At 39.3% G+C, this 26,915-nt stretch overlaps 1 protein-coding gene across 4 annotated transcripts; it reads left to right on the top strand.

Moving 5' to 3' along the window:
- nmu (neuromedin U) lies at positions 1-26,745 on the top strand. 4 transcript variants are annotated; one of them, XM_048542785.2, is made up of 10 exons: positions 1-344; positions 4,085-4,143; positions 5,373-5,420; positions 5,504-5,563; positions 13,427-13,456; positions 13,562-13,612; positions 20,299-20,373; positions 22,216-22,269; positions 23,376-23,414; positions 26,366-26,745. In XM_048542785.2, exons 1-9 carry the CDS (start codon positions 218-220, stop codon positions 23,409-23,411), a joined length of 540 nt encoding a protein of 179 aa, XP_048398742.1. In that variant the 5' UTR covers positions 1-217; the 3' UTR covers positions 23,412-23,414; positions 26,366-26,745. The 4 variants fall into 4 exon arrangements, with proteins under 4 accessions (XP_048398742.1, XP_059507408.1, XP_048398750.1 ...); XM_059651425.1 differs by lacking the exon at positions 13,427-13,456; XM_048542793.2 differs by lacking the exon at positions 20,299-20,373.
- The last annotated feature ends 170 nt before the right edge of the window (positions 26,746-26,915 follow it).

Genomic DNA, 26,915 nt, shown 5'->3' with positions numbered 1-26,915 from the left:
GGGAGTTGCCGAGGATATTGATCGAAGCTGAACTTCTTCAAAGTCAGAAGGAGAGTGAATGCCAGCACATGGTGTATCTGTCTCACCGTGTCCTGAAGACTCATGACGTTTGGACATGTCGATACTGACGTGGGGACTGTTTTTAAGAGTGGAGATGCACAAGCAGTGAAAGTTTACCAGGATCTGAGTTGCCTAGTTAAGATCGTGTGGACCAGGCATGCTGGGTTTCAATCTCTGTCAGTGCCGGGGAGGAGCAAGAGCGCCGCGGAGACGCAGTATGAAGCACCCTCACTGCATGCTCGCACTTTCACTGTTCCTGCTCTCCAGCTCGTGTTTCTCACAAGGTACCAGTGTTAACTTTCAACCTCTCCGCCTCCTCCTCTCCTTTCTTCTTTCCTCGTCATATTTCTGCCAATATTGTCTTACTTGTTTCCAGTAAAAATGTTATTTTTTTACAATTCTTTTAAGCTTTGTTTTTTTTTCTATTCTTTTAGTCGCTTGTCGTTTTACCCCGTGTGAAAAAAGTCAATGATCGTTAATTTCACTGCTAAGTTGAAAAGGAAGCGTTTGGTTTATTTATACAAATAAACAACGACGACCTCGACATATGTAATCACATTGCTTAAGAAAGTGCAATCTTGTACAATGTTTAATGTCTATTAAGATTTGTGATACTGGCCGCGGTCCCTGAGATCTCTGCAGACTAGATAACCTCCCAGATAAAAATAGAAAATTTCGTTTTTCCCTGCTTTTGTAGAGTTTGACATTGATACGCCTTGAGATGATCTTTCAATAGTTTCACCAATGAGCTAATGTTGGAATTGAAGTGAAACTCTTTTCATCAGCCTGGTTCAGGGAATATCCAGGAGTCCCTGCTCTGTGTTCTGAGAGTTGATCTTTGGATAGTGTGTGATGGTTTTTAGCTGAAATGTTAGCAAGGTTGAAAAGTGCAAATGAACAGCGCAGAAAATTAGCATTGATGCCTGGCTGTTCAAATAGATATAGTAAATAGTGTGTTTTGGAAGATTAAAAAATTCATTAAATTCATCAAAAAAACTCATTAAAAATATTAAATCCTCTTACAAAATAATATCCTTATTTTCCCTTATAACCTGTCCTGCAGGTCCACTTAAGTTCTGTGATTTGGGATGGAGTATGTCGGAAAAAAATGGACATTTATTTCTTTATTAATATTCCAATTACATTTCTGTAACATCTCAAATGTTTTATTGAGATTAGTCCTCATCTTCATTAGAGAATGAATCTAATTTGCTCTTAGGAAAGCAATGAAGCTGATTATTACAACAGAAGTCCAATATAATGATGTAGCTGAGGACAGAGACACTGCAACTTTGCATATTTACTTAACAGGAAAGAAATGTTTACTTTATTCAATGCCATTGATTCTTGGCATTCATAAATGCTGATTCAATTCAAATAAAATGGGACATACTATAGGATAGCTATTCTTACTTAGTGTTATATTCCTTACGGCTGGGTAGAGCATTTGAAAAGTGTACAGGTAGACAATAAACATGTAATAAAGACAGAGCTTTGCTTAGTACTAGGATCATAAAACTTGTTTGTTAAGGTATTACTTGCATGTTTAGAGTTATGAACTGTGATATACAGAGGGAAATGATTATACTATTGCATGGAATAGGAAAAAAATTAAACTAGGGCATTATTGAATTGAAGTGATCTTAGAATGATGTTTCAGTATATTGCTGATTCAATAAAAATATTAAAGCAAAATTACAAACAAATTACAAGATAACATGACAATGAAAGTGTAAAATGAAAACTGCAATTTCCAATCACTATTATACACAATCATTTTTATTATACTATTTGAGTTGTGTTAAACATTTAATATTTTGATTTTACTAGAAACCTACGTGATAGTTACTTTCATCTTCTTCACCCAAAATTAAAACATCTTTTTTCAGTTTTACATGATACACAACAAATCAAAACAAGCTGTTATATTTATATCTGTTCTTTTATTATCCTTTGCTATAAAAGTGGGAAAGCATTTCAACTTAACTGTGTTTTTCAAACTAAGTTGAGAAGAAAATCTGTCAAGATTCAGTTTGAGAGCGTAGTCAATCACAAAAAAAAGTTAATGTATGAGCGAAATTCAGTTAAACGTGTGTAAAATTAATGTTTGTTAAGGAGATACTACATTTACTTAGAGCTCTTAAGCAGATCTATTTTTCCCTTCATAGACAGTGGCAATCGATAAAAATATTATTGGACTGAAAGAAATACTTCCCATTTAAACTTGTGAATTGGGTACTTTTAAAAATAAATTGTTTAAGTATGTTATGAATGTCCATAGGAAAGGAATAAAATTAGGGAGAGAATTATTTTGGACGTCTAACTGGGATTTTCCTCTGAATTGCTCTTATTATGTCATCTTGACTTAGTTAGAATTTCATTGAAAGCTTTGATTATACTGCACTTCCTGTGAAATTAAAGCATAAATTGATATTGAAGGTCAAAGCCTAATGCTCCCATATCTCAAAAACCTTACAGGATTCCAATGATTACAAAGAAACCAATCACACATATTTGTACAATTTACAAATGAATGTTGAAATTATTAATTTATGATAGAATAATTTAGTGCTCAGCAAATAGGTCTTTTATTTCAGAATGATTAATACTTAGTTATAACATAAAAGTAACAGGCAAAGAACACATTATTAAACTAACTTATTAGATATACCAAAATGTTGGAGGAAAAAAAGTCACTGCATTCCAGGAAAGGACCATCCTTCCTTTTGTGAGAAATTTCATTGTTACATGCTTCAGGAGAGAACGATCTTTCATACATTCATTCTAATTAAAATCTCATTGGCAGTTTTAGTTTCAAATTGCTAAAATATAATGCAATTTTTATATTTCATATTTTTGTGATAACATGTTTAATAAAAATAAGCATTTGAGTAGTAAACCTAACACTGGATTTCAAGGTGAAGTAATAATAAATTTTAACTGTAGCCTAAACCTACATTTGAACTTGGCCACCTTGTTTCCCAACTTTATAGACGGGTGTTTCGATGGTGAGCAAAGTGGCAACAGAATCCTTCAGGTCAGAGAACTGAAAGCGCAACATTTACTATCTTATAGATGGGTAACTATCTAGAATGTTCAGGATCAAAAGCCTGAGGCAAATGTACAATAATAGTTATAATTCTCAAATTGACCTTTCAGGATGATGTACATTCCTATGTGGTCAGATTATTTTTCAATGCAAGCATGTTATGATCATCTCCTCAAAGAAGTAAAATGTTCTCACCTTGAGGCTATTGTATGTTGTATCCACAATTCACAATGTTTCCTGGGGATTATTTTCATGTAACTTACAAGAAACAAGCCCTTGGCTACCTGTGGTTAAATGGGAAAAAATATAATAGGTGAGCTAGGCAAACCAGAACTAATTCTTGAAATTAATAATCAAAATAAGCATACCAGAAGTCAAATTCATAATCTGTTTTATTAGTGGACACTTATCCAATGTTTATAATCTTTGTAAACGTTTTTCAGTTGCAACATATTTCTTATTAGTTTGATAGATTTCTCCTAAGAATGAAATTACACTATATCTCTTCCTCCACTTCTCTGCTATTCTCCAAAATAGCATTAAAAGATATCTCATTAAGCAAACTTCTTAAGTGTCAAGTGTCCAGATGAATCCTGCTTTGATTCAGTATCAATCTGTGTCTGATTATATATTTTCAAAGTGTTTTCAAATAGTTTACTACACTAGAGGCCATATAAGACTACAAGATGTTGTTATTTTTGAAATCATTGCCAGTCAGTAGCAAGAAACAAAAAATGTTTGGGATAATTTTAATTTTCTCTGACAATGTAAAACTCGTGACATTAGGCCAGTAACCTTGTTCCATCTTATCTTTTATTTCCAATATTATCTTTCACTATTGCCTGTTTTACCCTTTCACACAGAAGCCAAATTAAGCTTAAAAATCATAATAATTTTGTTGTATCAGGATTTGTATAATTGTAATTTCTGGTATATAGTTGGTGCACACAATCTTATGTCTAACCAATTTTGCAGGTGTTCTTGCATCACCTCAGCGGTTTCCAGCAGAACAGAAGCTACGTCTCTGGAGTGAGGTAATTGTAGCCAAACTGAATTTGAATGAAATCAATCAACTAAACCCAGTTTTATCAATGAAAATGTGGAAGCAAGGTATAAAAAATAAATGAGGCGCACTGCAAGAAGTGAAAACTGTTGGTATGGAGGATATGATTATCTGGGAATTATGTTCTACTGGATTTGCCCGATTGAAGAATCACATCTGTAACACATTTGTTTACAGTTCTCAGACAATAAACAATGCCACAGATATGCCAGCTCCATCAAGTACTTCTTAAGTTTTAGCAGCCAGAGAAAATCTTAGAGAAAATGTAAATGTTTTAAAAATAATTATCGTTTTGCGATCAACACACATTTTGTGTATTGAATGTTCTGAGAGATCAAGAAAAATTCAAATATTACTGTTGTACTTTATACATATCCTCCCATAATTTTGTATTTAGCAACATTACACTTACTTATCCAAGTTTTGTCGATGATTAAAAAATCCCACTGACAATCTACACACTGTATGAGTAAAAATCATCAGAAAAATACAATCTAGATAGATAAAATCCCATATATATTCATCAAAAGCATGAGAATCTCAAGAGAGTTGTTTTACACCTTCATGTTAAATAAAATCCATGAAGGTTAGTTTGTTTTTCTAGTTGAGCATTCATTGTATCTCTGTGGACCTATTTTATTTTCATGGAGTCATTGAGGTTTACAGCACAGAAACAGGTCCTTCAGCCCAACTTGTCCGTGTTGACCAGGTTCCCGAAACTGAAATAATCCCATTTGCCTGCTTTTGGCCCACATCCCTCTAAACCTTTCCTATCCATGTACCTGTCAAAATGTCTTCTACCACCTCCTCTTGTTCCATATTGCACCACACTATTTGTGAAAATGTTACACCTCAGGTCCCTTTAAAATCTTTGGCGTCTCACCTTAAACCTGTGCCCTCTAGTTTTGAACTCCTCAACCCTGAATAAGAGTTCTTGGCTATTCACCATATCTACGCCCCTGATGATTTTCTAAGCCTCTGTAAGGTCACCCCTCAGCCTCCCGTGCTATGGTAAGATATTTTTGTGATTTTGTGTACAGTGTATTCAGGATCCAAGTGGCTTCATCCTGTTTCTCTTTCTGAACTTCAGTGCCCATTTCTTGTTGTAGTGCTTTGGAATGTTGCCGAGTTGAATTAAGAGAAGTCCTAGCAGAGGCATGCCTTATTTTCCAATGCTAATATCTGAATTATCTCTTTTAGGTAGATGATCTGTGTTCTTCCTTTCTTTCTGCAGTTCCTCAGTCGCAGGTGAGACCCAATGTGTCAGCCCAATTATGCCTGTAGAAGAGTTAACAAGCTGTTTCTGAAAAACTTTCCCTTTGCTTTTCCAGTCATCTGGTACACTGAAAGAACTGTGCTATATGGCTTTGACAATTCTGGAGCGGCATCAGGTAGTTATTTCTTTATATCAATGTGGCAGGAATGCAGTGAAATGAAATGTTAGGAATTTGAACTTACTGCATATTTGCCATTCATGCTTTTGCTGTTTCTAATTTTAGAAACAAGCAAAAAAGTGGTCACTTAAATGGACAATTAGGAAAAACAATTTATATAATCATACTTCTCTATCAGAAAGACCCCCACCGAATCTCAATAGACCCAGACTAATGCTACTTACAGTTCTAAAATGTTGTGCCACTGGGAAGACTGTAAAACCATAGGAACAGGAGTGGGCCATTCAAACCCTTGAGACTGCTTTGCCATTTATTATGTCTATGGTTGTCCTGAGCTTCCTCATGTCCACTTTCCTGGCCTTTCTCCATAACCCTTGATTCCCCTACTGACCAAGAATCTATCTCAGCTTTAAATATATACAAAGATTCTGCCTCCTACGGCTCTCTGTGGCAAGGGATTCCAAAGACTCACAACCCTCTGACAGAAGAAATTCCTCCCCATCACAGTCATAAATTGGCACCCCTTTACTCTGAGACTATGCCCTCTGGTCCTAGACTCTCCCATGAAAGGAAATATCCTCTCTGCATTTAACCTGTCAAGACCTTTAAGAATCCTACATGTTTTAATGAAGTCGTTTCCCATTCTTCTAAACTCCAGTGAGTAGAGTCCCAACGTATTAAGCGCTTGCTCATAAAGCAATCTCTCCATGCTGGGGATTCTTCTCTGAACTGCCTCCAATGTAATGAATCATTCCTTAAATGAGGGGACCAAAACTGTTCACAACACTTCAGTAATGGTCTCCCCAACACTTTGTACAGTTGCAGTAAGACTTCCCTAGTCTTATATTCCAACCCCCTTGATATAAGGGCCAACATTCCATTAGCCTTCCTGATTACATGCCAGATTTCTGTTTCATGCGCAAGTACAGCCAACTCCCTTTATGCTGCAGCTATCTGCAGATATTCTCCAATGAAATAATACTCTATGCTTGAGTTCTCCCTTCCAAAATAAACAACATAATATTTTCCCACGCTGTGGTCCATTTACCAACTTTTTGGCCACTTACTGAAGCCATCAACATCTCTGTGTACACTGTTCGTAAACTGTTTTGCATTTCTCTCATAGCCTGTCTTTCAACCTATTTTTGCATCATCTGCAAATTTGGCTACAGTACATTCGTTTCCTTCCTCCAAGTCATTTATATATATATATAATATATATATAGTAAACAGCTGCACTGATCCCTGTGCAACCCTGCTGGTTACAGGTTGCAAACCTTAGAAAGAACCCCTTACTCCCACTTTTTGTTTCCTGCCTATTAGTTAATTCTCTATCCATGCAATATATACTACCTTGAACATCATAGGCTCTCATGACTTCGCTTTTTATGAGGTACCTTGTTAAACACCTTCTGGAAGTCTAAATACAACACATCTACTTGTTAAGCGGAAGAGGGAGGCTGATGTGACAATGAGACGAGATGGTTCAGATGAGACGTTGGATAGTTACAGATGAGCTAGGGAGGATTTAAAGAGAGAGTTAAGAAGAACAAGGAGGGGACATGAGCAGACATTAGCAGGTAGAATAAAGGAGAATCCTAGAGCTTTCTATATATATGTGAGGAATAAGAGGATGACTAGGGTAGGAATAAGGCCAGGCAAAGACAGAAGTGGGAAGTTGTGTGTGGACCCTGTGGAGATTGGAGAGGGGCGAAACGAATATTTCTCATCTGTTTTCACTGAGGAACAGGAGAATATTGTAGAGGAGAAGACTGAGTTATGGGCTACTAGAATTGAAAGGATTGAGGTTAGTAAGGAGAAGGTGTTATCAATTCTAGAAGGTGTGAAGGTAGATAAATCCCCTGGGCCCGATGGGATTTTTCCAAGGATTGTCTGGGAAGCTAGGGAGGAGGTGGCGGAGCCTTTGGCCTTGATCTTTGAGTCCTCATTGTCTACAGGTTTAGCACCAGAGGACTGGAGGATTGCAAATGTTGTGCCCTTGTTCAAGAAGGGCAGTAGAGATGACCCAGGTAATTATAGACCAGTGAGCCTTACGTCTGTTGTAGGAAATGTTTTGGAAAGGATTATAAGAGATAGGATTTATAGTCATCTGGTAACCAAGATTTTGATTGGAGATAGTCGACATGGATTCGTCAAGGTCAGGTCGTGTCTCACAAACCTCATTGAGTTTTTTTGAGAACATAGAACATAGAAAAGTACAGCACTGTACAGGCCCTTCGGCCCATGATGTTGTGCTGTGGAATGATCCTAATCCAAAAACAAAATAACCTAACCTACATTCCCCTCAATTCACTGCTGTTCATGTGCATATCCAGCGGTCGCTTAAATGTCACTAATGACTCTGCTTCCACGACTATCACTGGCAAAGTATTTCATGTGCTCACAACTCTCCGGGTGAAGAACCTCCCTCTGGCATCTCCTCTATACCTTCCTCCTCACACCTTAAAACTATGACCCCTCGTGGCAGTCAATCCTGCCCTGGGGAAAATCTCTGGCTATTGACTCTATCCATGCCTCTCATTACCTTGCACACCTCGATCAGGTCACCTCTCTTCCTCCTTCTCTCCGGAGAGAAAAGTCCGAGTTCAGTCAACCTTTCCTCGTAAGACAAGCCCTCCAGTCCAGGCAGCATCCTGGTAAACCTCCTTTGCACCCTCTCCAAAGCCTCCAAATCTTTCCTATAATAGGGCGACCAGAACTGGACACAATATTCCAAGTGTGGTCTCACCGGGGTTTTGTAGAGCTGCAGCGTAACATCGCAGCTCTTAAACTCCGTCCCCCTGTTAATGAAAGCCAAAACACCATATGCTTTCTTAACAACCTTATCTACTTGGGTGCCAACTTTGAGGGAGCTATGCACTTGAACACCAAGATCCTGCTGTTCCTCCACACTGCCGAGAATCCTGCCTTTAATCCTATATTCAGCATTTAAGTTCGACCTTCCAAAATGCATCACTTCGCATTTATCCAGGTTGAACAAGGTGACCAAGCATGTGGATGAAGGTAGGGCAGTTGACGTGGTGTGCATGGGCTTCAGTAAAGCCTTTGATAAGGTTCCACATGGTAGGTTATTGGAGAAAACACAGAGGCACGGGATTGAGGGAGATTTAGGAGTTTGGATTAGAAACTGGCTTTCTGTAAGAAGGCAACGGGTGGTATTTGATGGAAAATATTCAGCCCGGAGTCTGGTTACTAGTGGTGTGCCTCAAGGATCTGTTTTGGGACCACTGCTATTTGTCATTTTTATAAATGACTTGGACGCAGGCATTGGTGGACGGGTTAGTAAGTTTGCAGATGACACTAAAGTCGGTGGAGTGGTGGACAGTGTGGAAGAATGTTGCAGATTGCAGAGAGATTTGGATAAACTGCAGAATTGGGCTGAAAGGTGGCAAATGGAGTTTAATGCGGATTAATGTGAGGTGGAAGAATAATAGGAAGGCAGAATATTGGGTCAATGGAAAGATTCTTGGTAGTGTGGATATGCAGGGGGATCTTGGTGTCCATGTACATAGATCCCTGAGTGTTGCCACCCAGGTTGATAGTGCTGTTAAGAAGGCTTACAGTGTGTTAGGTTTTATTGGTCAAGGGATTGAGTTCCGGAGCTGTAATGTCATGCTGCAACTGTACAAAATGCTAGTGCGGCCTCACTTGGAATATTGCATGCAGGTCCGGTCGACCCATTACAGGGAGGATGTGGAAGCATTGGAAAAGGTGCAAAGGAGATTTACCAGGATGTTGCCTGGTCTGGAGCGAAGGCCCTATGAAGAAAGGCTGAGGGACTTGGGTCTGTTCTCATTGGAGAGAAGAAAGTTAAGAGGGGATTTAATAGAGACATACAAGATGATCAGAGAATTAGATAGGGTGGACAGTGAGAGTCTTTTTCCGAGGATGATGACATCAGCTTGTACGAGGGGCGTAGCTACAAATTGAGGGGTGATAGATATAAGACAGATGTCAGAAGCAGTTTCTTTACTCAGAGAGTGGTAAGAGTGTGGAACGCCCTGCCTGCCAATGTAGTGAACTCAGCCACATTAGGGGCATTTAAACAGTCCTTGGATAAGCATATGGATGACGATGGAATAGTTTAGGGGGATGGGCTTAGATTAATACACAGGTCGGCGCAACATCGAGGGCCGAAAGGCCTGTTCTGCGCTGTATTGTTCTATGTGCTATGTTCTATGTTCTATCTACTAGTTCCCCTCTATCCACTCTGGGCAATACCTCCTCAAAAAAATTCTAATAAATTAGACAGATATGATTTCCCTTTCAGGAAGCCTTGCTGACTCTATTTGATTGGATTATGATTTTCTGAATGTTCTGCTTTCATTTCCTTAACAATTGACTTCAATACTTTTCAAACAATAGATGTTAGGCTAATCAGCCTTAAGGACCCTTAAGGCCAAGAGGCACACCAGAATTAATTGGTCAGGAGTGGGAAGTGATGGGGTCTCCACCCATACCTTCCTGCTAGACTATACAATCCCCCTTCCAGTCTTCCTTCAGAGGAGCATTACATTCTGCTATTGTGTTCATGCTAGTGGAGAAATATATTGTTATTCTGCCATTGTGTTAATGCTAGTGGAGAAATATATTGTTTTGCGATGAATTAAGATCATGTATTAACATGTAAACATTTAAAAAACAATTGCTTTTATAGTACATTTATATTTATATTGTGCTTTGAGATGGCTTGTATTTTAGTTGAAAATACCAAAATACTAGAGGAGTATTCTGGAATTTTGCTCACTGATATTTGATGCAGAATTTTGCTTAAGCAGTGCAACCATTTCAGTTGTGGCCCATTAGAGATTTGGTCATGCAATGTCATAGAGCCATAGAATCATACAGCATAGAAACAGGCCATTTAGCCAAACTCATCCATACCGACCAGGTTTCCTGAACTGAACTCATCCCATTTGCCTACATTTGGCCAATATCCTTCTGAACCTTTCCTATTCCTGTACCTGTTAACATGTCTTTTAAATGTTGGAATTGTACTTGCCTCCACCACTTCCTCTGTCAGCTTGTTCCATACATGCACCATTCTCTGCATGAAACATTTGTTCCTCAGATCCCTTTTAAGACTTTTCCCTCTCACCTTAAACTTTATACCCTTTTTGTTTTGGACTACCCACCCCTCGGGAAAACACCTTAACTATTCACCCTATCTATGCTTCTCATGATTTTATAAATCTCAATAAGGTCACCCCTCAGCCTCCCATGCTCCAGGGAAAAATGTCCCAGCCTATTCCTTGTAACTCAAACCTTCCAGTCTCAGTAATATCCTTGTAAATCATTTCTGCACCCTTTCCAGTTTAATAGCATCCTTCTGATAGCAGCGTGGCCAGAATTGTATGCAGTACTCCAAAAGTGCCCTTACCGATGCCTTGCATGGCCGTAACACAGATTCATACAGCGCAGAAAAGGCCCTTCAGCCCATCGAGTCTGCACCAATGTAATTACCACTAAAGATGTGCTAATCCCAATTTCCTGCACTTGTCCCTCAAATGTTATGGTTTTTGAAGAGCTCATCCAGATGTTTTTTAAAGGTTGTAAGTTTTCCAGCCCTCACTACCTTCCCAGGCAGTGCATTCTAGATTCTCACCATCTACTGAGTAAGGATGTCTTTTTTCCCAAATCCTCTCTGAATCTCCTGCCCCTTACCCTAAAACAATGCCCTCTCGGGGTTGACCCCTCAACTAGAGGAACAGCTGCTCTCTATTCACCATGTCCATATCCTCATAATCTTATACACCTTGATTATGTCCACCCTCAGTCTTCTCTGCTCTAAAGAAAATAATCAAAGCCTATCTAGTCTGTCCTTCTAGCTCAGCTTCTCCATCTCAAGCAACATCCGAGTGAATCTCCTCTGTACCCCCACCCCGTAGCACAATACTCCAGTTGTGGCCTGACCAACACTCTGTAAAGCTCCAACTTGTTTTATAGTCAATGCCATGACTGATGAGAGCAAGTGCCCCATCTGCTGCCTTAACTGTGCCTTAACTGCCAGTTCCAGTGATCCGTGAATAATTATTCAAAGATCCCTCTGTTCCTCTAAGCTACGTGGTATAATACCATTCATGAAATGTTCTATCATCTTGTTTCTTCATCCAAAGTGCTCCCTTCACATTTATTAGTGTTAAGTACCATCTGCCATTGGTCTGCCCATCTGACTAACCCATCTATACCTTCCTGTAGTATACTTCTTTGCTATTAACCACTTTTACTGATCTCGGTGTTGTCTGCAAATTTGCTTGAAAATCCCCCCACATTTTCATCTGTATCATTTACATATATAACAAACAAGAAAGGACCCAGTACTGATCCTTGTGGTACACTGCTGGTCATTCAAACAACCTTCTATCACTACCTTTTGTGTCCTATTACTAAGCCAGTTTCTGATCCGTCTCACCAAGTTTCCCTCAATTCCATGTGCTTTAACGTTATCATAAGTCTCCCATGTGGAACCTTGTCAAAGGCTTTGCTAAAATCCATATAAACCACATTAACTAAAATTCTCTCATCCTCACACTTAATCATATTTTCAAAAAATTCTAACAAATTTGTTATGCATGACCTCCATCTGGCAATCCCTAATTAACTCTTGCCTTTCCAAGTGGGTATTAATTCACTGTTTCTCCAATAATTTCCCTGCCAGTGATATGAGACTTACTGGTCTGTAATTTCTTGGTTCATTTCCACAACCCATGTTGAAAAGTGGAACCACATTAGCCATCTTCAATACCTCTTGCCCTTCACCCATGGCCAGACAGAAGTTAACATGATGTCCCAACTCCTCTACTCTACGCTATGGCCGATGAAGGCGAACATGCCAAATATCTTCTTCACCATCCTGTCTAACTACTATGCAGGTTAGGAGTTTGGTCACCCTAAATTGCCTGTATTATTCAGGGATGTGCTGGCTCGGTGGATTAGCCATGATAAATGCAGATTTACGGGGATATGATTGTGGGGTGGGTCTGGGTAGGTTGCTGTTCGGAGGGCCACTATCAACTTAGTGAGCCAAATGGCCTTCTCCCACACTGTAGATATTCTAAGACTGTTTGTAGGTGGTGCAGTTGGTAGGATATGGCATTTGAAGGTGGTTTGACTGACCTTGAATAATTGTGTGAAGCTCATTGGACTTCCACACTTTCATCATCCCCTAAGGGTTACATTGCTGACATTGCCTTCTGGTGAACCTCCTGACTCCCTGTGGAAATGAGACATCTCTCTTTTTCTATTGGAACGTTCTATTGAAAGGCTTCCACTGGTATGTCAAATAATCTTGGAATCTCCTGTCTGCCATGATGGGCTATTGCTGTCTCTTTTCCAGCTCCAAGTCATTGGTGCGGTGCACTCCAGCACTTGCTGTATCTAAAGCATTCTACCACTTTAAGAGTTGGATCTTTGATTTGGGTAGACCAGCATGGCTTGAATCTGTGCTTGCCTTTCGTAATTTTATATCCTCTACCTAGGTTTTGAGCCAAACAGCTGCATGCTTAGTACTGGCTGGATGTTGCATTCATGAAAATGGGCAGGAACCACAGATTCTGCCTGCTGCTTACATTGGAATGTCAGGCCGGGGTTACCTCCAGCTGTTTTCAGGCCTCACCCAATCTTTCTACCCATGTAGGAAGACCCTTCTGAGGAAGGGTCACTGGATCCGAAACGTTAACTCTTTTTTATTCTTCAAAGATGCTGCCAGACCTGCTGAGCTTCTCCAGCAACTTTGCTTTTGTTTCTACCCATGTGTTACTTTTTACTGTTTTGCTTTATACATTGCAAATTTAAGTATAAATGGAGGTCCAAATTTAATGCCAGGCAATCTATTTACAGGATGTAGAAGACAAGGGTGAAAACAAAAGGGTAAGCATTATAAATTGCTGACTTTAAAACCGAGTAAGAAAATATGAGGAGTCTTAAGTAATTGATGAATTTGACAATAAAATATTTCTCCATTTTTTTGTGCAGTTCTTATTTCATTACTCCAAGACCCATGACACAGGCAACTCTAATTTTATGGTAAGTAAGGTAGAGAACATTGTAAACTATCTGGTAAGATTGTGTCGAAGCCTATCTTTCACTCCACTCAGACATTAACTTCCAAATTAGTAATCATTAAACCACATTAAACCATACCACCAAGGCTTAAGGTTATTATTTTTCTATTTATTGTTGAAGCTATAGTCACTACATTATTATAGCTTTGCTAGCTCAATTAGTGAGAGGAGATTTGATATTGCTTCCGAGAAAGCCTAACTGCAATTCCAGAAGAACATAACATTAACTCAGCATTCTGCAGCCTCCAAAGATGTCAGCTTTTAATTACTTCATCACAATAATGAATATTGAATGTGGGAACACATATAATTAAAACATCAGAAACTAATTATATTCAGACAAGCCCTGAGACATTTTTAAAAATTATTTTTCTTGAGGCAATAGCCTTGTGACACCACTTATCAGAATGAGGTCCAGCTTCTTTACTTCAGGGATTGTTTTAGTCCCAGTCGCGGTTATTGCTTGAATCTGGTACTGTTGGGACTGCTGGCCAATGTTGACAGCCCACTGAGCATTAAATAGCCGCAGGGGTTACAGGAAATACTGTTATCTCAAAAGTCTGACAATGTGTGTTTATAAGGCTCATTGTCTTGCTTTGCAAATGTCGGAAATATAAAAGGAGTCATATTGCATTTGCTTTCACTGCCTTGAAGTTAGGAATTTACAAGCATCTGTCAATCTCTAAATGTTGTCAAGATTTGCATATTTTCCACAATTAGTTATTGTGGCATTAGAGACAACAGGTGAGAAATTGGGCACATTATACCTTTTTTTTGTTGCTACATGTGACCATTAAGCTTAGGAATGATGCTGCTGGCATAGTCTCAGAGCTGTAGGATGAATTGTGTTGGGCATCCTTGCAATGATGACAGAGTCTGAGCTTCAGCATCCAGTCATCAGTTAACTGCAGCAATGTGATGAAGTGTACAACATCAGCAATGATCCACAAGTGTGCAAATGGCATTAGCTACTATTTCAATGCTGATTAAAATGGGATTTAGTTTGAGTGCAAAACTCTTTTCTAGTTTGGTAATGGAATCCTCCTCGACAGTGATTGCAAGCTTTCTGTCAGGTTTCCTAATGTATCACCTACTTATTTTAAACTATACCCTCAATGTTCTACTGAGGAGTATTTCAGCAAAGTTTGTATCCTAGCCTTCTGCAGCAGACGTTTTATGCAGCACGATCCTTCCGCACCTGAACTGAATCCTGTGGCTGGCTATAGCTACTGTACCATCACATGTTGATCTGTTCCTTTGCTCTATTCAGATACGTTCAGTGTCAATATCTGAGCTGGCTGTACATACACAGTGTGTGTGATGTAGCCTCAGAGATGAAGAAGGAGTTGGAAAAGGAAAGAATTATGTGCAAACCTATGTATGAGGAAACTATCTTTTGATAGTTTCAGCTCTGCCATTGCCCATTCCCTAATTATTAGGCATTCTATTAAATGTCAGCACAATCACTTTCATTGCCAATTAGGACCTGCAGGGGTACTTGTTCGCTCCAGTTAGCACCCATTGCTTCCAGCACTGTGTGACCTCCTGCTCTGAAAGAAAGCAAAGTGTATGTGGATGCTACTATTATTGTTGAACAGCTGGGTGTGTTTGCAATCTGTGAAATATGGGTGTGACGTTTCCAGCAATTCTAAATATGTGAGGATGGTTTGAAGTAATGTCAGTTATGATTGGTAACCGAATGGTGGGTCTGATGTTTTTTTATTAGGAACTAACGCTGGTGGTGCGATTGGCTGGATGTGACATTTAAATTCTTGTGACATTGCATCCAGGATATTGACCTGCACAGATTTGACTGATTGTTTCAAGGGCCACCTTCTCCTTTGCAGATAGAAGATGGCTCTCTTGCTTTTGACATTCACCACCAAAATCTCCAAATGTGGTTTCAAGGAGCCTTGGAACCTGTTTCTTTACCTGTTGCATCATCCCCGACTCTTTCCTGGGTGTGATTCTTTTCACCATGATTTCCAGCATGTATTCCAGCCACATTGCACTTTCTCACTAAATGGTGCAGGTTAGCTTTAAACTTGTGCGGCAATCACAATACTAGTCCCTTGCTGAAGTGTCCAGTTACTGAACAACATGGTTGTGCTGGCTGGATGCTGAAATCATGGAAATGACAAGGCACCTCAGAGTTTTGTACTGCAAATGTTGCAACGAACAGAATGAGTTAACTCGGGATTATGCTCCCATACTTGTTTTCAGAAAGTATCCAAATTAACCTAAGATGCAATTCTGCTTAATTCTAATTCATCTATTTCATGGTAGTGATATTTTGTCCATTATTGTCAATAATCACAAGTGATGGTTCATCATCAATTTGTGTAATTTGTGAATTCAATTCTCATGAAGAATTATTCCCCATATGTATTATCATATGACCTGGTATTAATCTGGTAAATCTTCTCTGAGCCACCTTCAGTGTATTTACATCCACCCTTAAAGAAGGAGACTGAAAGCGCACACAGTGTTCAAGATAACAAAGTGTGGAGCTGGATGAACACAGCAGGCCAAGCAGCATCTTAGAAGCACAAAGGCTGACGTTTCGGGCCTAGAACCTTCATCAGAAAAGGGGGAAGGGGTGAGGGTTCTGAAATAAATAGGGAGAGGGGGGAGGCAGATCGAAGATGGATCACAGTGTTTGAGATATTTTATGTAGCACCCTGTCATCTGCCTAAAACAACTCAACCAACTACATAGGTATAAGTTGGTCTGAGGCTGGGAATTCTGTGATGAGTAACCCACCTTCTGACTTGTCAAAACCAAGGAAGGGCAGGTAGCAGCTTCTTTTGCTACTCCACAAAATCTTGCCCCTTCCTTTTCAATTGTTTGAAATTTCAATGAGCAACATTTTCCATTGCCCTTTTGATTAAACAAAACCCAAGTCTTCATCTCAATAAAAGATAACAAGGTGTAGAGCCAGATGAATGCAGCAGGCCAAGCAGCATCAGAGGAACTGGAAGGCTGACGTTTCCAGCCTAGACCCTTCTTCAGAAATGGGGGAGGGGAAGGGGGTTCTGAAATAAATAGGGAGAGAGGGGGAGGCAGATAGAGGATGGATAGAGGAGACGATAGGTGGAGAGGAGACAGAGAGGTCAAAGAGGTGGGGATGGAGCCAGTGAAGGTGAGTGTAGGTGGGGAGTTAGGGAAGGGATAGGTGAGTCCAGGGAGGATGGACAGGTCACTCCCCTCCAGCACCACCACACCCGGCATTTTTCCCTGCAACTGCAGGAAGTGCTACACCTGCCCCTACACCTCCCTCCTCACCCCCACCCCAGGCCTCAAGAATACTTTCCACATCAAGCAGACGTTCACCTGCACAACTGCTAATGTGGTATACTGCATCCGCTGTTCCAGTTGTGGCTTCCTCTACATCGGGGAAACCAAGCAGAGGCTTGGAGACTGTTTTGCAGAACACCTGCACTCGGTTCGCACTAAACAACTGCACCTCCCAGTCGTGAACCATTTCAACTCCCCCTCCCATTCTGCAGAAGGCATGTCCATCCTGGGCCTCCTGCAGTGCCACAACAATCCCCATCTCCTACCTACTAACCTCATCCCGCTCCCTTGACCTGTCCATCCTCCCTCGACTGACCTATTTGCCTCCTCTCCACCTATCTTGTCCTCTACCCACCTCCTATCCGCCTCCCCCTTGTTTTCTATTTATTTCAGAACCCCCTTCTTCTCCCCCATTTCTGAAAAAGGGTCTAGGCCCGAAACGTCAGCTTTCCTGCTCCTCTGATGCTGCTTGGCCTGCTGTGTTCATCCAGCTCTACACCTTGTTATCTCAGATTCTCCAGCATCTGCAGTTCCTACTATCTCTTCATCTCAATAGATCCTCTGCTTTTAAGCAACTCTTATTCCTCAAGATTCTGGCCCTTGCACCATTGCTACCAAAAATGCATTGATTCCATGACTGATCATGGCTTTTGACCCCCAACATGGTATCATTATCTGGGGCAACTCAGAAACCAGCAGGATAATCACGCTGTGAGATTAGAAATGGCCCTGCTACAATAAGAGATTCAGTGCATCCAGTAAACTTTCACTTATTGCATTCCTTGCGCATCACTACTGCTCTCTTAGATTTCGAGATAGACAATAAATTTGAGCATTGCCAACAATACCTGCATTCCCGAATATTTCTAAAAAATGCTTTTCAAAAGCCTGATTGGCTTTAAACAATTTATGGTTCACTTGACCACCTAAGAGCACATCCAAAGACATGGTATTTCCTTGACAAGTCAACTGTCCACTGCAGATAGAATAATGCCCTATAATGCTGATATTGCATGGTATGTAATGTGTTCACAGAGGAGGCTTCAATATATATCTTCTGTCTTTTAAAGTCTGTGGGGATAAAACAAGTATCACATCAGCATCTGAAAAATATTACTTGACGACGTGGACGCCCTCTTCTGTTCAAATATGGCACTCATCCTCAGAGGTATTAAATAGCTTCTGCTTAGCATTTTCCTAGGGGTAGGAGAGATTATATAATTTTTCCATGTCTAGAAATGAATATACCCCCTTTTCATTGTCTTACTTTGCAAATGTCAGAAATATAAAAGGAGTCATATTGCATTTGCTTTCACTGCCTTGAAGTTAGGAATTTACAAGCATCTGTCAATCTCTAAATGTTGTCAAGATTTGCATATTTTCCGCAATTAGTTATTGTGGCATTAGAGACAACAGGTGAGAAATTGGGCACATTATACCTTTTTTTTGTTGCTACATGTGACCATTAAGCTTAGGAATGATGCTGCTGGCATAGTCTCAGAGCTGTAGGATGAATTGTGTTGGGCATCCTTGCAATGATGACAGAGTCTGAGCTTCAGCATCCAGTCATCAGCAACACTTTTATTCTAGATTGTATAGCATAAGTAAGCAGAGAAGTAAATTTGGATAATGATGGGATAGTGTAGGGGGAGGAGCTTAGATTAATACACAGGTCGGCGCAACATCGAGGGCCGAAGGGCCTGTTCTGCGCTGTATTGTTCTATGTGCTATGGATATAAAACAAAAACAAAATGTTGCAGTTCCTGGAAATTAGAACTAAAAATGGGAAGTATTAGATTAGATTCCCTACAGTGTAGGAACAGCTCTTTCAGCCCAACAAGATCATACTGCTCCTTGGAACATCCCACCCAGACCCATCCCCCTAAACACCACAGGCAATTTAGCATGGCCAATCCACCTAGCCTGCACATCTTTGGACTGTGGGAGGAAACCTGTGCACTTGGAGGAAACCCATGCTGACACAGGGAGAATGTGCAAACTCCACACAGACAGTTACCCGAGGCTAGATTTGAACCCGGGTCCCTGGCGTTGTCAGGCTGCAGTGCTAACCAGTGAGTTGTTAGCAGTTAGCAGATTGGGTAACATCTGTGGAAGAGAAAGCAAAGTTGATATTTCATGTTAAAGAGCTTTTATCAAAACTGGAAAAAATAGAGCTGCAACAGATTTTAAGCAGCACTAAATCAGGGAAACGCAAGGAGTTGGGAAGAAGGCAAATAACAAAGGTAGAGTATCCAATAGGGGTTACTACAGAAGATATCAAATGATAAAAGGGTTGATGGTGACAGTCAATGGACAAATAAATGCATAAAATATGCGTCCAGAGGTAGCATAAATGATAATGTCAGCATCATTATGAACAGTTATATAATAAAATGGGGGAAGTGACTATGATTTAAAATGTTTTGAAACCATTGTTGAACCTGGAAACCTGTAAAGTGTCTAAACAAAAGAAAAGGGGCAGTTACTTAAGTCAACTCTTAGCTTCACAGAAAGAATGTAAAAGGTTGAGGACAAAGAGGTCAGAATGGGAGTGGAGTCGAGAATTAAACTGGTAGTTGACCACAAGCTGGTTGTTACGTATGCAAACTTAACGGAAGTGTTCCACAGAATGAGCACCCAACCTGTATTTGTCTCCCAACTTGCAGGAAACTGCATTATGAGTAACAGATTCAGTACACTAAACTCAAAGAAGTACAAGTATTTGGTTAAAAGCAAAATACTGCCAATGCTGGAAACCTGAAACAAATACAGAATGCTGGAGAAACTCAGCAGATCTGGCAGCATTTATAGAGAGTGAAACAGAGTTAACGTTTCGAGTCCAGCGTGGCTGTTCTCCAGAACTGAAGAACTGAGTTTCTTCAGCATTCTCTGTGATTCATATATTACCTGAAAGTATTCTCTGGGGTTGTGTGCAGTGAGAAAGGATGACATAGGCTGTAGTTATTTGATCTCTTGTGTTAGACAAAAAGGAATTATGAGAGAGTGTGGTGTGAAGTGCTTGAAGCATGGATCAGGGTGTTTGGAAGAAACTCTGAACAGATGATATGAGTCTTCTCTAATTTTTGAAATATTAATTGAAGAATGGATTAGATTTTTGGTATTGCGTTCTCATCGTATGTCTCACTTAAAAAGAAACCTCTGCTGCTTGTCAGTAACAGGTTTACAATCTGCAGGTTTTTATGCAAGTGACTTTGCAGCAAGAATCATTTCAGCCTGTCTACTCTGTTCTGTTCCACATCATGTCAACATGATTTTCTTTGAAACTGTACTGTTGTGTCACGTGATCAGTTGATAGTTGTTCCTCATATGTCCTTGTTCATGTCCTCTCAGTCCTCTGTCCTGCACCCCTTGCTGCAACTTGTCCCTGAGCTTCATGAACGAAGAACGAAGAAAGGCAGAGGTGATGTACGTAACTCTTCAGTAATCCTGCCAGCACTCTGTTGTGACATTTAACCTTTGTTTATTTTTCCAAGGAAAGATGGTTGCTTGACCCAATGAACAGCTGTAAGTGTGAACAGGTTGGCATCAAATGATGAAGCCATTGTCAGGCAGTTTCTAATTTGGTGAATACAGACAAACTAGTACTTGCCCAACATTATCCTTTGTAAGTTTAAGGGACCCAATTGTCAATTTTCAGACTTTGTGCTCAAAAATTATTCAGTGTTTTTAACTTTAAGATCATAGTTATTCTTCAACCTTATTTTCATACTCTTATTAAAGATGATCTCTTGGCTATGGCTAAACTCCAATTGGTACATGTGTGTGTAGGTAGCTCTTTATGAGTTAAATGATTTGATAATACTAAACTTTTCTGACACGGAGTGCTAAGCATCTCAGTGGGCCCTCTCAGTTGCAGTTTGACAGAGAAAGTTCACACCTGCTGAATCTGATTTTCCAATTATCATTTAAAGTAGATGAAGAGCTAGAGGGTGCGTACGGTTAGAATTTCCTGACTGATATTCTCTGCAAGCATCACACTTCCCTGAAAAGGATCCAATCAAGCTGTCCACTTTTTACTATCAACAGATATAAATGTCCAAATAGTAAAAAAAATTGTTTGAAGAAAGGTTCTACAAATTTCTCTAAGCTGAGATATTACTTTGGTGAATCTGTGACCGAAAGAAATACCTTGATATCAACATTGCTTTCTCTCAATGAAGCACTTTGTGAAGTAGAATCCCTACAATGCAGATAGAGGCCACTTGGCCCATCGAGTCTGCACCAACCCTCCAAACAGCATTCCACCTTATCCTTCTAACCCTGCATTTCCCATGGCTGATCCACCTAGCCCACAGCTCCCTAAACACCAAGGGTAATTCCCCATGACCAATCCACCTGAACTGCACACCTTTGGACTGTGGCACCTGTGCCACCCCAGATATTCTGGAGTTGCAAAAGGCATTAGATAAATGCAAGATTGTTCTTTTTATCTGTCTTCTAGTACACAACAGGAGTGAGACTTTGTAACTTAGTGAGATGTGACAGTTAAGTTCACGTAATAACTGCTTTTGCTATACATAGGAATTAAAGACGGGATAATCAATTAATTCCTTCAAGCCCCAGTTATGATATATTTTATTATCTTCTCCTACAATTTGGGACACCACAGAATAATATGTTGATAATAGATAAGTACAGAGCAATACACTATTAAATTATTTTTTGTCTAACCTATATTAAGTTTCTCACATACCATTAAAGGGCTGACTCACTTAACTACTACAGCACATTAATGCTGCATTAAAGATTTCATCTTGAAAGTACTTTGTAGAAAATTCAATTCTATTTATTTGTTTAGGAAATGTTGCAACTAAACTGTGACATTTTATATTAAGCACTTACATATGCAAAGAATTTAGGATTTTTACTTTCCAGTCTTTCATAAATATTCCATGACTAGATGCTAAAGCTAGACCCCAATCATACAGGATGTTGTATCGACCTTATGAGATATCGTAAATGGACCTCAAGAGAATATCAAGTACAGACTCAACATTAATAATAGAGGCATTGTTGTAATCTTTTTCTCAATAATTTTCTACTTGTCACCAGCGGGGGATAATCAATGGATAAGTTCTAATCGCCAGCTTTGGTGCAGAGTATTACTATCATACATTTCACAGAAGAAACAAGTCTAAGAGAGATACAGTGCCATTTTAACCATTGCCTGCAATAAAGCACAACTGATTGAAAATGCATGTGTTTTCATATAATGGATTAATTCAATTCTTTTTGTTCTTGCTTTAGGAAGAATTTCAAGGACCAGGTGGAATTCAAAGTCGAGGCTACTTTATGTTTAGGGTATGTATCAAAATCTGCAAACATTGACTGATACAACAATCCTGCAAATCTCTCAACATTTACATCCAAATTTAGATAAACTAAAGCACTGGATTGTGTCAGTTGGGGGAGATGTATTGGAATGGAGCATGGGCTGAAAACAATGTTATAATTTGGCAACATAATTTTATTGATTCATCAGAACTTTCAATGAAAAAATGTGCAATAACATGTGATCAAAGTATATGCATGATAGGTTTTCTGATAATTCTGATATAAAAGTTCTTTTTATCAATATAATTCATCAAAGTTTGAGCCAATGGTGTACATTAGTGTACTGGATGTGAGTTTGCTCGCTGAGCTGGAAGGTTAGTTTTCAGATGTTTCATCACCATTCTAGGTAACATCATCAGTGAGCCTCCGACGAAGCGCTGGTGTTATGTCCCGCTTTCTATTTATCTGGTTAGGTTTCCTTGGATTGGTGATGTCATTTCCTGTTCTTTTTCTCAGGGGATGGTAGATTGGCTCCAAGTCAATGTGTTTGTTGATGGAATTCCGGTTGGAATGCCATGCTTCTAGGAATTCTTGTGCATGTCTCTGTTTGGCTTGTCCTAGGATGAATGTGTTGTCCCAATCAAAGTGGTGTCCTTCCTTATCTGTATGTAAGGATACGAATGATAGTGGGTCATGTCGTTTTGTGGCTAGTGTACTGTTAGCATACAGAGTATTGAGTTGAGTCTGGCTGTCTTCAACTAACACAGTGATAATGGGAACTGCAGATGCTGGAGAATCCAAGATAACAAAGTGTGAAGCTGGATGAACACAGCAGGCCAAGCGGCATCTCGGAGCACAAAAGCAGACGTTTCGGGCCTAGACCCTTCATCTTGACAAATAAAGTTTGTAAATGATTTGAATGATCATTTTGTAACTATCATTCAAATACCTGAGATGAAGAGTCTAGGCCCGAAACGTCAGCTTTTGTGCTCCTGAGATGCTGCTTAGCCTGCTGTGTTCATCCAGCTCCACACTTTGTTATCTTCAACTAACACAGTGACAGGGAGTCTCGGGATACTATGGTTACAATTCGCTGTGGACAATTTATTATTTGTTCTATATACTTTTTCTAGCCACGCAATGGAAGAAGATCATCTAGTTTTCGTTAACAGGTACTTTTTCTCAAATCAGTAATCTAATCTCAGATATTTGAATGAAAGTTACAAAATGATCATTCAAATCATTTACAAACTTCAGTTGTCAAGATCTAATTATTCTGTTTTCTTTACTGTCATTTTCTAGTGCAGATCAAAAATCTATTTCTGTATTTCAGGCTATATATATATTGTTTACACTCTTAGCTTTGTTTTTCCATTGGCAATAAAATGTAATGTTGATTTCTGTTTCTGACTTCATAGCAACTTCTAGTTGCTTGATAACTGATATTGTGCTTTGTCCAATTTGGGATCGTTGGTCCATTACATTGAATGATAGAAAATATTTCAGTTTGTTCTGCTATCTATTGGCAAGGATTTTATGGGAATAGGTTGACTTTATATTATTATATAATTTGTTTAATCACTTGTGGGACGTGGGCATTGCTGGCTAGCCAGCATTTATTGTCCATCCCTCGCTGCCTTTGAGAAGATGGTAGAGAGCTGCCTTCTTGAACCCATGCATTCTTGTGCTGTATATAGAGTCACAATTCCCTTAGCGGGTAAATTCCTTGGGTGAATCTTGCTATTGCTTTATAGCCCTCCTGATGTTTATTTCCCTTCTTTGGGAGATAAAAATTCCGACCAATGTTAAACAGGTTGCCTATTCACTACCAACCTTTTAAAATGCATTACCAAGTAAAATGTACCACCAATCTCCTTCAAAATGCTTGTGTCTACAACTATCCTTAATTTTTTGCCTTTTCACATCCCTAAATATGACTTCTGCCCTGCTTATTTCACTCCTCAGAACTTTTAAAATCTTTGTTCACTACTACTTCACTCTTTGTTACGATAATTCTTTCCACATTTACCTGGTCATTCTACTCATATATTATCTCTTGCCTCTCACTTTTTTACAAGAAAACTAATGAATGGTGCACTTTATATCTAGCAGACTGGAAATCAAGGACACGAGAGTTATGCTGCAGTTATACAAAATCCCATTTAGACTCCACTTGTAGTATTATTAGCAGATCTGGGCACCGCATGTTAGGAAGGATACATTGGTCTTGGAGAGAGTGCAATGTGGATTTAGAAGAATAATACTTGGACTTTAGGTGTTAAGTTATGAGAAGAGATTACACAAACTAGGTCTGCTTTCATGAGAATTTGTAAAGTTAGTGAATGATCTGATTGAAACTTTCAGGATATTAAGGGGACAAGATGGGGTAAATAAAGGTAAATTATTTCCATTGGTGGGAATTCGAAAACTGGGTTCATTGTCTGAGAACTAGAACCAAACTATTAGGAGAGTTGTTGGGAAGCACTTCTGTACAAAAGGTGTGGTGGATGTTTCAAAGTCTCTTGCACAAATGGCAGTGGACACTGGATCAGTTATTCACTTCATATCTGAGATAGATAAATTTTCTAAAACAAAGGAAAAATGGGATGTGGGCCAGGTATATGGAGTTAGGCCACACAGCAGCCATGATCTTACGGAATGGTGAAATAGGCTGATGGACTGTATAGCCTACCCCTGCTCCTATATTCCACCTCATTTTATGCAGTTGCTCCGCTTAAGTACTAAATTGAACATTTAGAACAGTGGACAGGTAAAAACCTCTTTGTATCGAGAACTGGACGCTGTGAATTTTAATTTTATTGATACTGGTGTCTGACGAGAATGTCATATAGAGCAAGAATATCAAACTTATATTCCTTTCCTACGCACATAAAGAGTAAGATCAAAAAAAGCCGATGAAGTAGGAACAGAGATAGATTATTGATCTTGCTTTGTCATTGAATAAAAGTGTGGCCTTGACTCTACTTGGATGCTTGCCACAAATCTTAAACTCCTTAATCATCAAAAATCTATCTAACTCAGTATTGAATATAAAATCAGGAAATTAATGGAAAAACTCAGCAAGTCTGGCAGTAATGTGGAGAGAAAGCAGAATTGACGTTTCAGGTACAATTATCCTTCTTCAGGATATTCTTGAAGAAGGGAAACTGGACTCAAAACCTTAACTCTGCATTCTCTCCGCACATGCTGCCAGACCTTCTGAGACTTTCCAGTAAGTTTTGATTTTATTTCAGATTTCCACCATCCACAGTTCTTTGACATTTTTTGTCCAGCCTTGATTATACTCGGTGATCTAACCTCCATTGCTGGCTAGAGAGAAATTCTCAAAACACTTCTCATCATCTCAGCTTTAAATGAGACGTCCCTTATTTTTAAAATGTGACACCATGTTCTAGGCTCCCCATGAGAAGATCATGTTAGTTTTCTTTTCGAGCTCTCCTCTTAATCTTGTATTTTTAATAGGGTCACCTCCTATTTGTCTAAACTTGAATAAGCATGGCCCATCCTGCTCAAACTTTACTCAGAAGATATTCCCTTAAACCCTTACACTTTCCTAATACCCAATCATTTCCATGATTACTGCCAAAGAATTTGGAGTGTTTGTGTTTACAACAGGCATGCAACAGGAATTTAAGCGAAGTGGGAATATGCAGGCCTCTCAGATCACTTATAGAATCTGAAAGCAAAAGCAAAAGCATACACCAGAAATGTAGCCTCTGCCTATTTTAACCATTGTGTAAGGAAACACAGCAAGATCAAAGGATCATATATGTTAAGAGGTAACAAGGTGTAGAGCTGGATAAACACAGCAGGCCAGGCCAGTCAAAATGCCCTATAAAAGTCACTATAGTATCTGCTTCTGCTACCTCCCCCGAACGTGAGTTACAGGCGCCCACTACCCTCTGTGTAAAAAAACTTGCCTCGTACATTACCTTTAAACCTTACCCTGTTGCCTTAAACCTTAAAGGATTGTGTTGTACCAGTGAATACCATTTTAAATTCAGTGTCGTAATGAATCTGTATGGGCTAGATACTTTGAAAACTTATCTCCAGTGATAGAGAATATTTACTGTGTAACTATTATGATAATTTCACTTTTCAGGAAGACGATCATCTGCAGCAATGATTTACAAACATAGTGAAAATGGTGTATAGACAGCAATGTACAAGCAGCTATGCCTACACCTTTCTATACTGGCCTGTTTAATTGCTTAGTTTTGTCTTTCAAATACTCTGCATGCTAACTTACTGTACTTTGTTAAAAAATTCTTGTTTTCCTTATGAATTGCACCAGTAGAATTGAAAGTAAACAAGTGAAATATTTCTGTACGTGTTAGTAAATTGTGGCTTAACTATGATTAGTGTGTAAATATCACTTAAAGGCCAAACATTGATGTAATATGTTGTATGTTACCACATTCAATTCTCACCCTCTCTGTTTATGACAATATCACCACATGTACAAGTTAAATTAAAATTCTTCGTAAGGGTTTTGTGTTTGCTTTTTTTCTTTAGAAATTCCTTGATTTGATCATTTATTCTTTAAAAGTACTGTGAAATCACCACAGTGTTTCATTCTATGCCACCATGCACATACTATTACTTGTAATGAAGAAATTGTGAGGACAATTCTCTTATTCACCCATCTGTTG

Source organism: Stegostoma tigrinum, chromosome 1 (genome assembly GCF_030684315.1).
Source record: "Stegostoma tigrinum isolate sSteTig4 chromosome 1, sSteTig4.hap1, whole genome shotgun sequence".
Lineage (NCBI taxonomy): Eukaryota > Metazoa > Chordata > Chondrichthyes > Orectolobiformes > Stegostomatidae > Stegostoma > Stegostoma tigrinum.
This window is presented reverse-complemented; position numbering and strand designations above follow the sequence as displayed.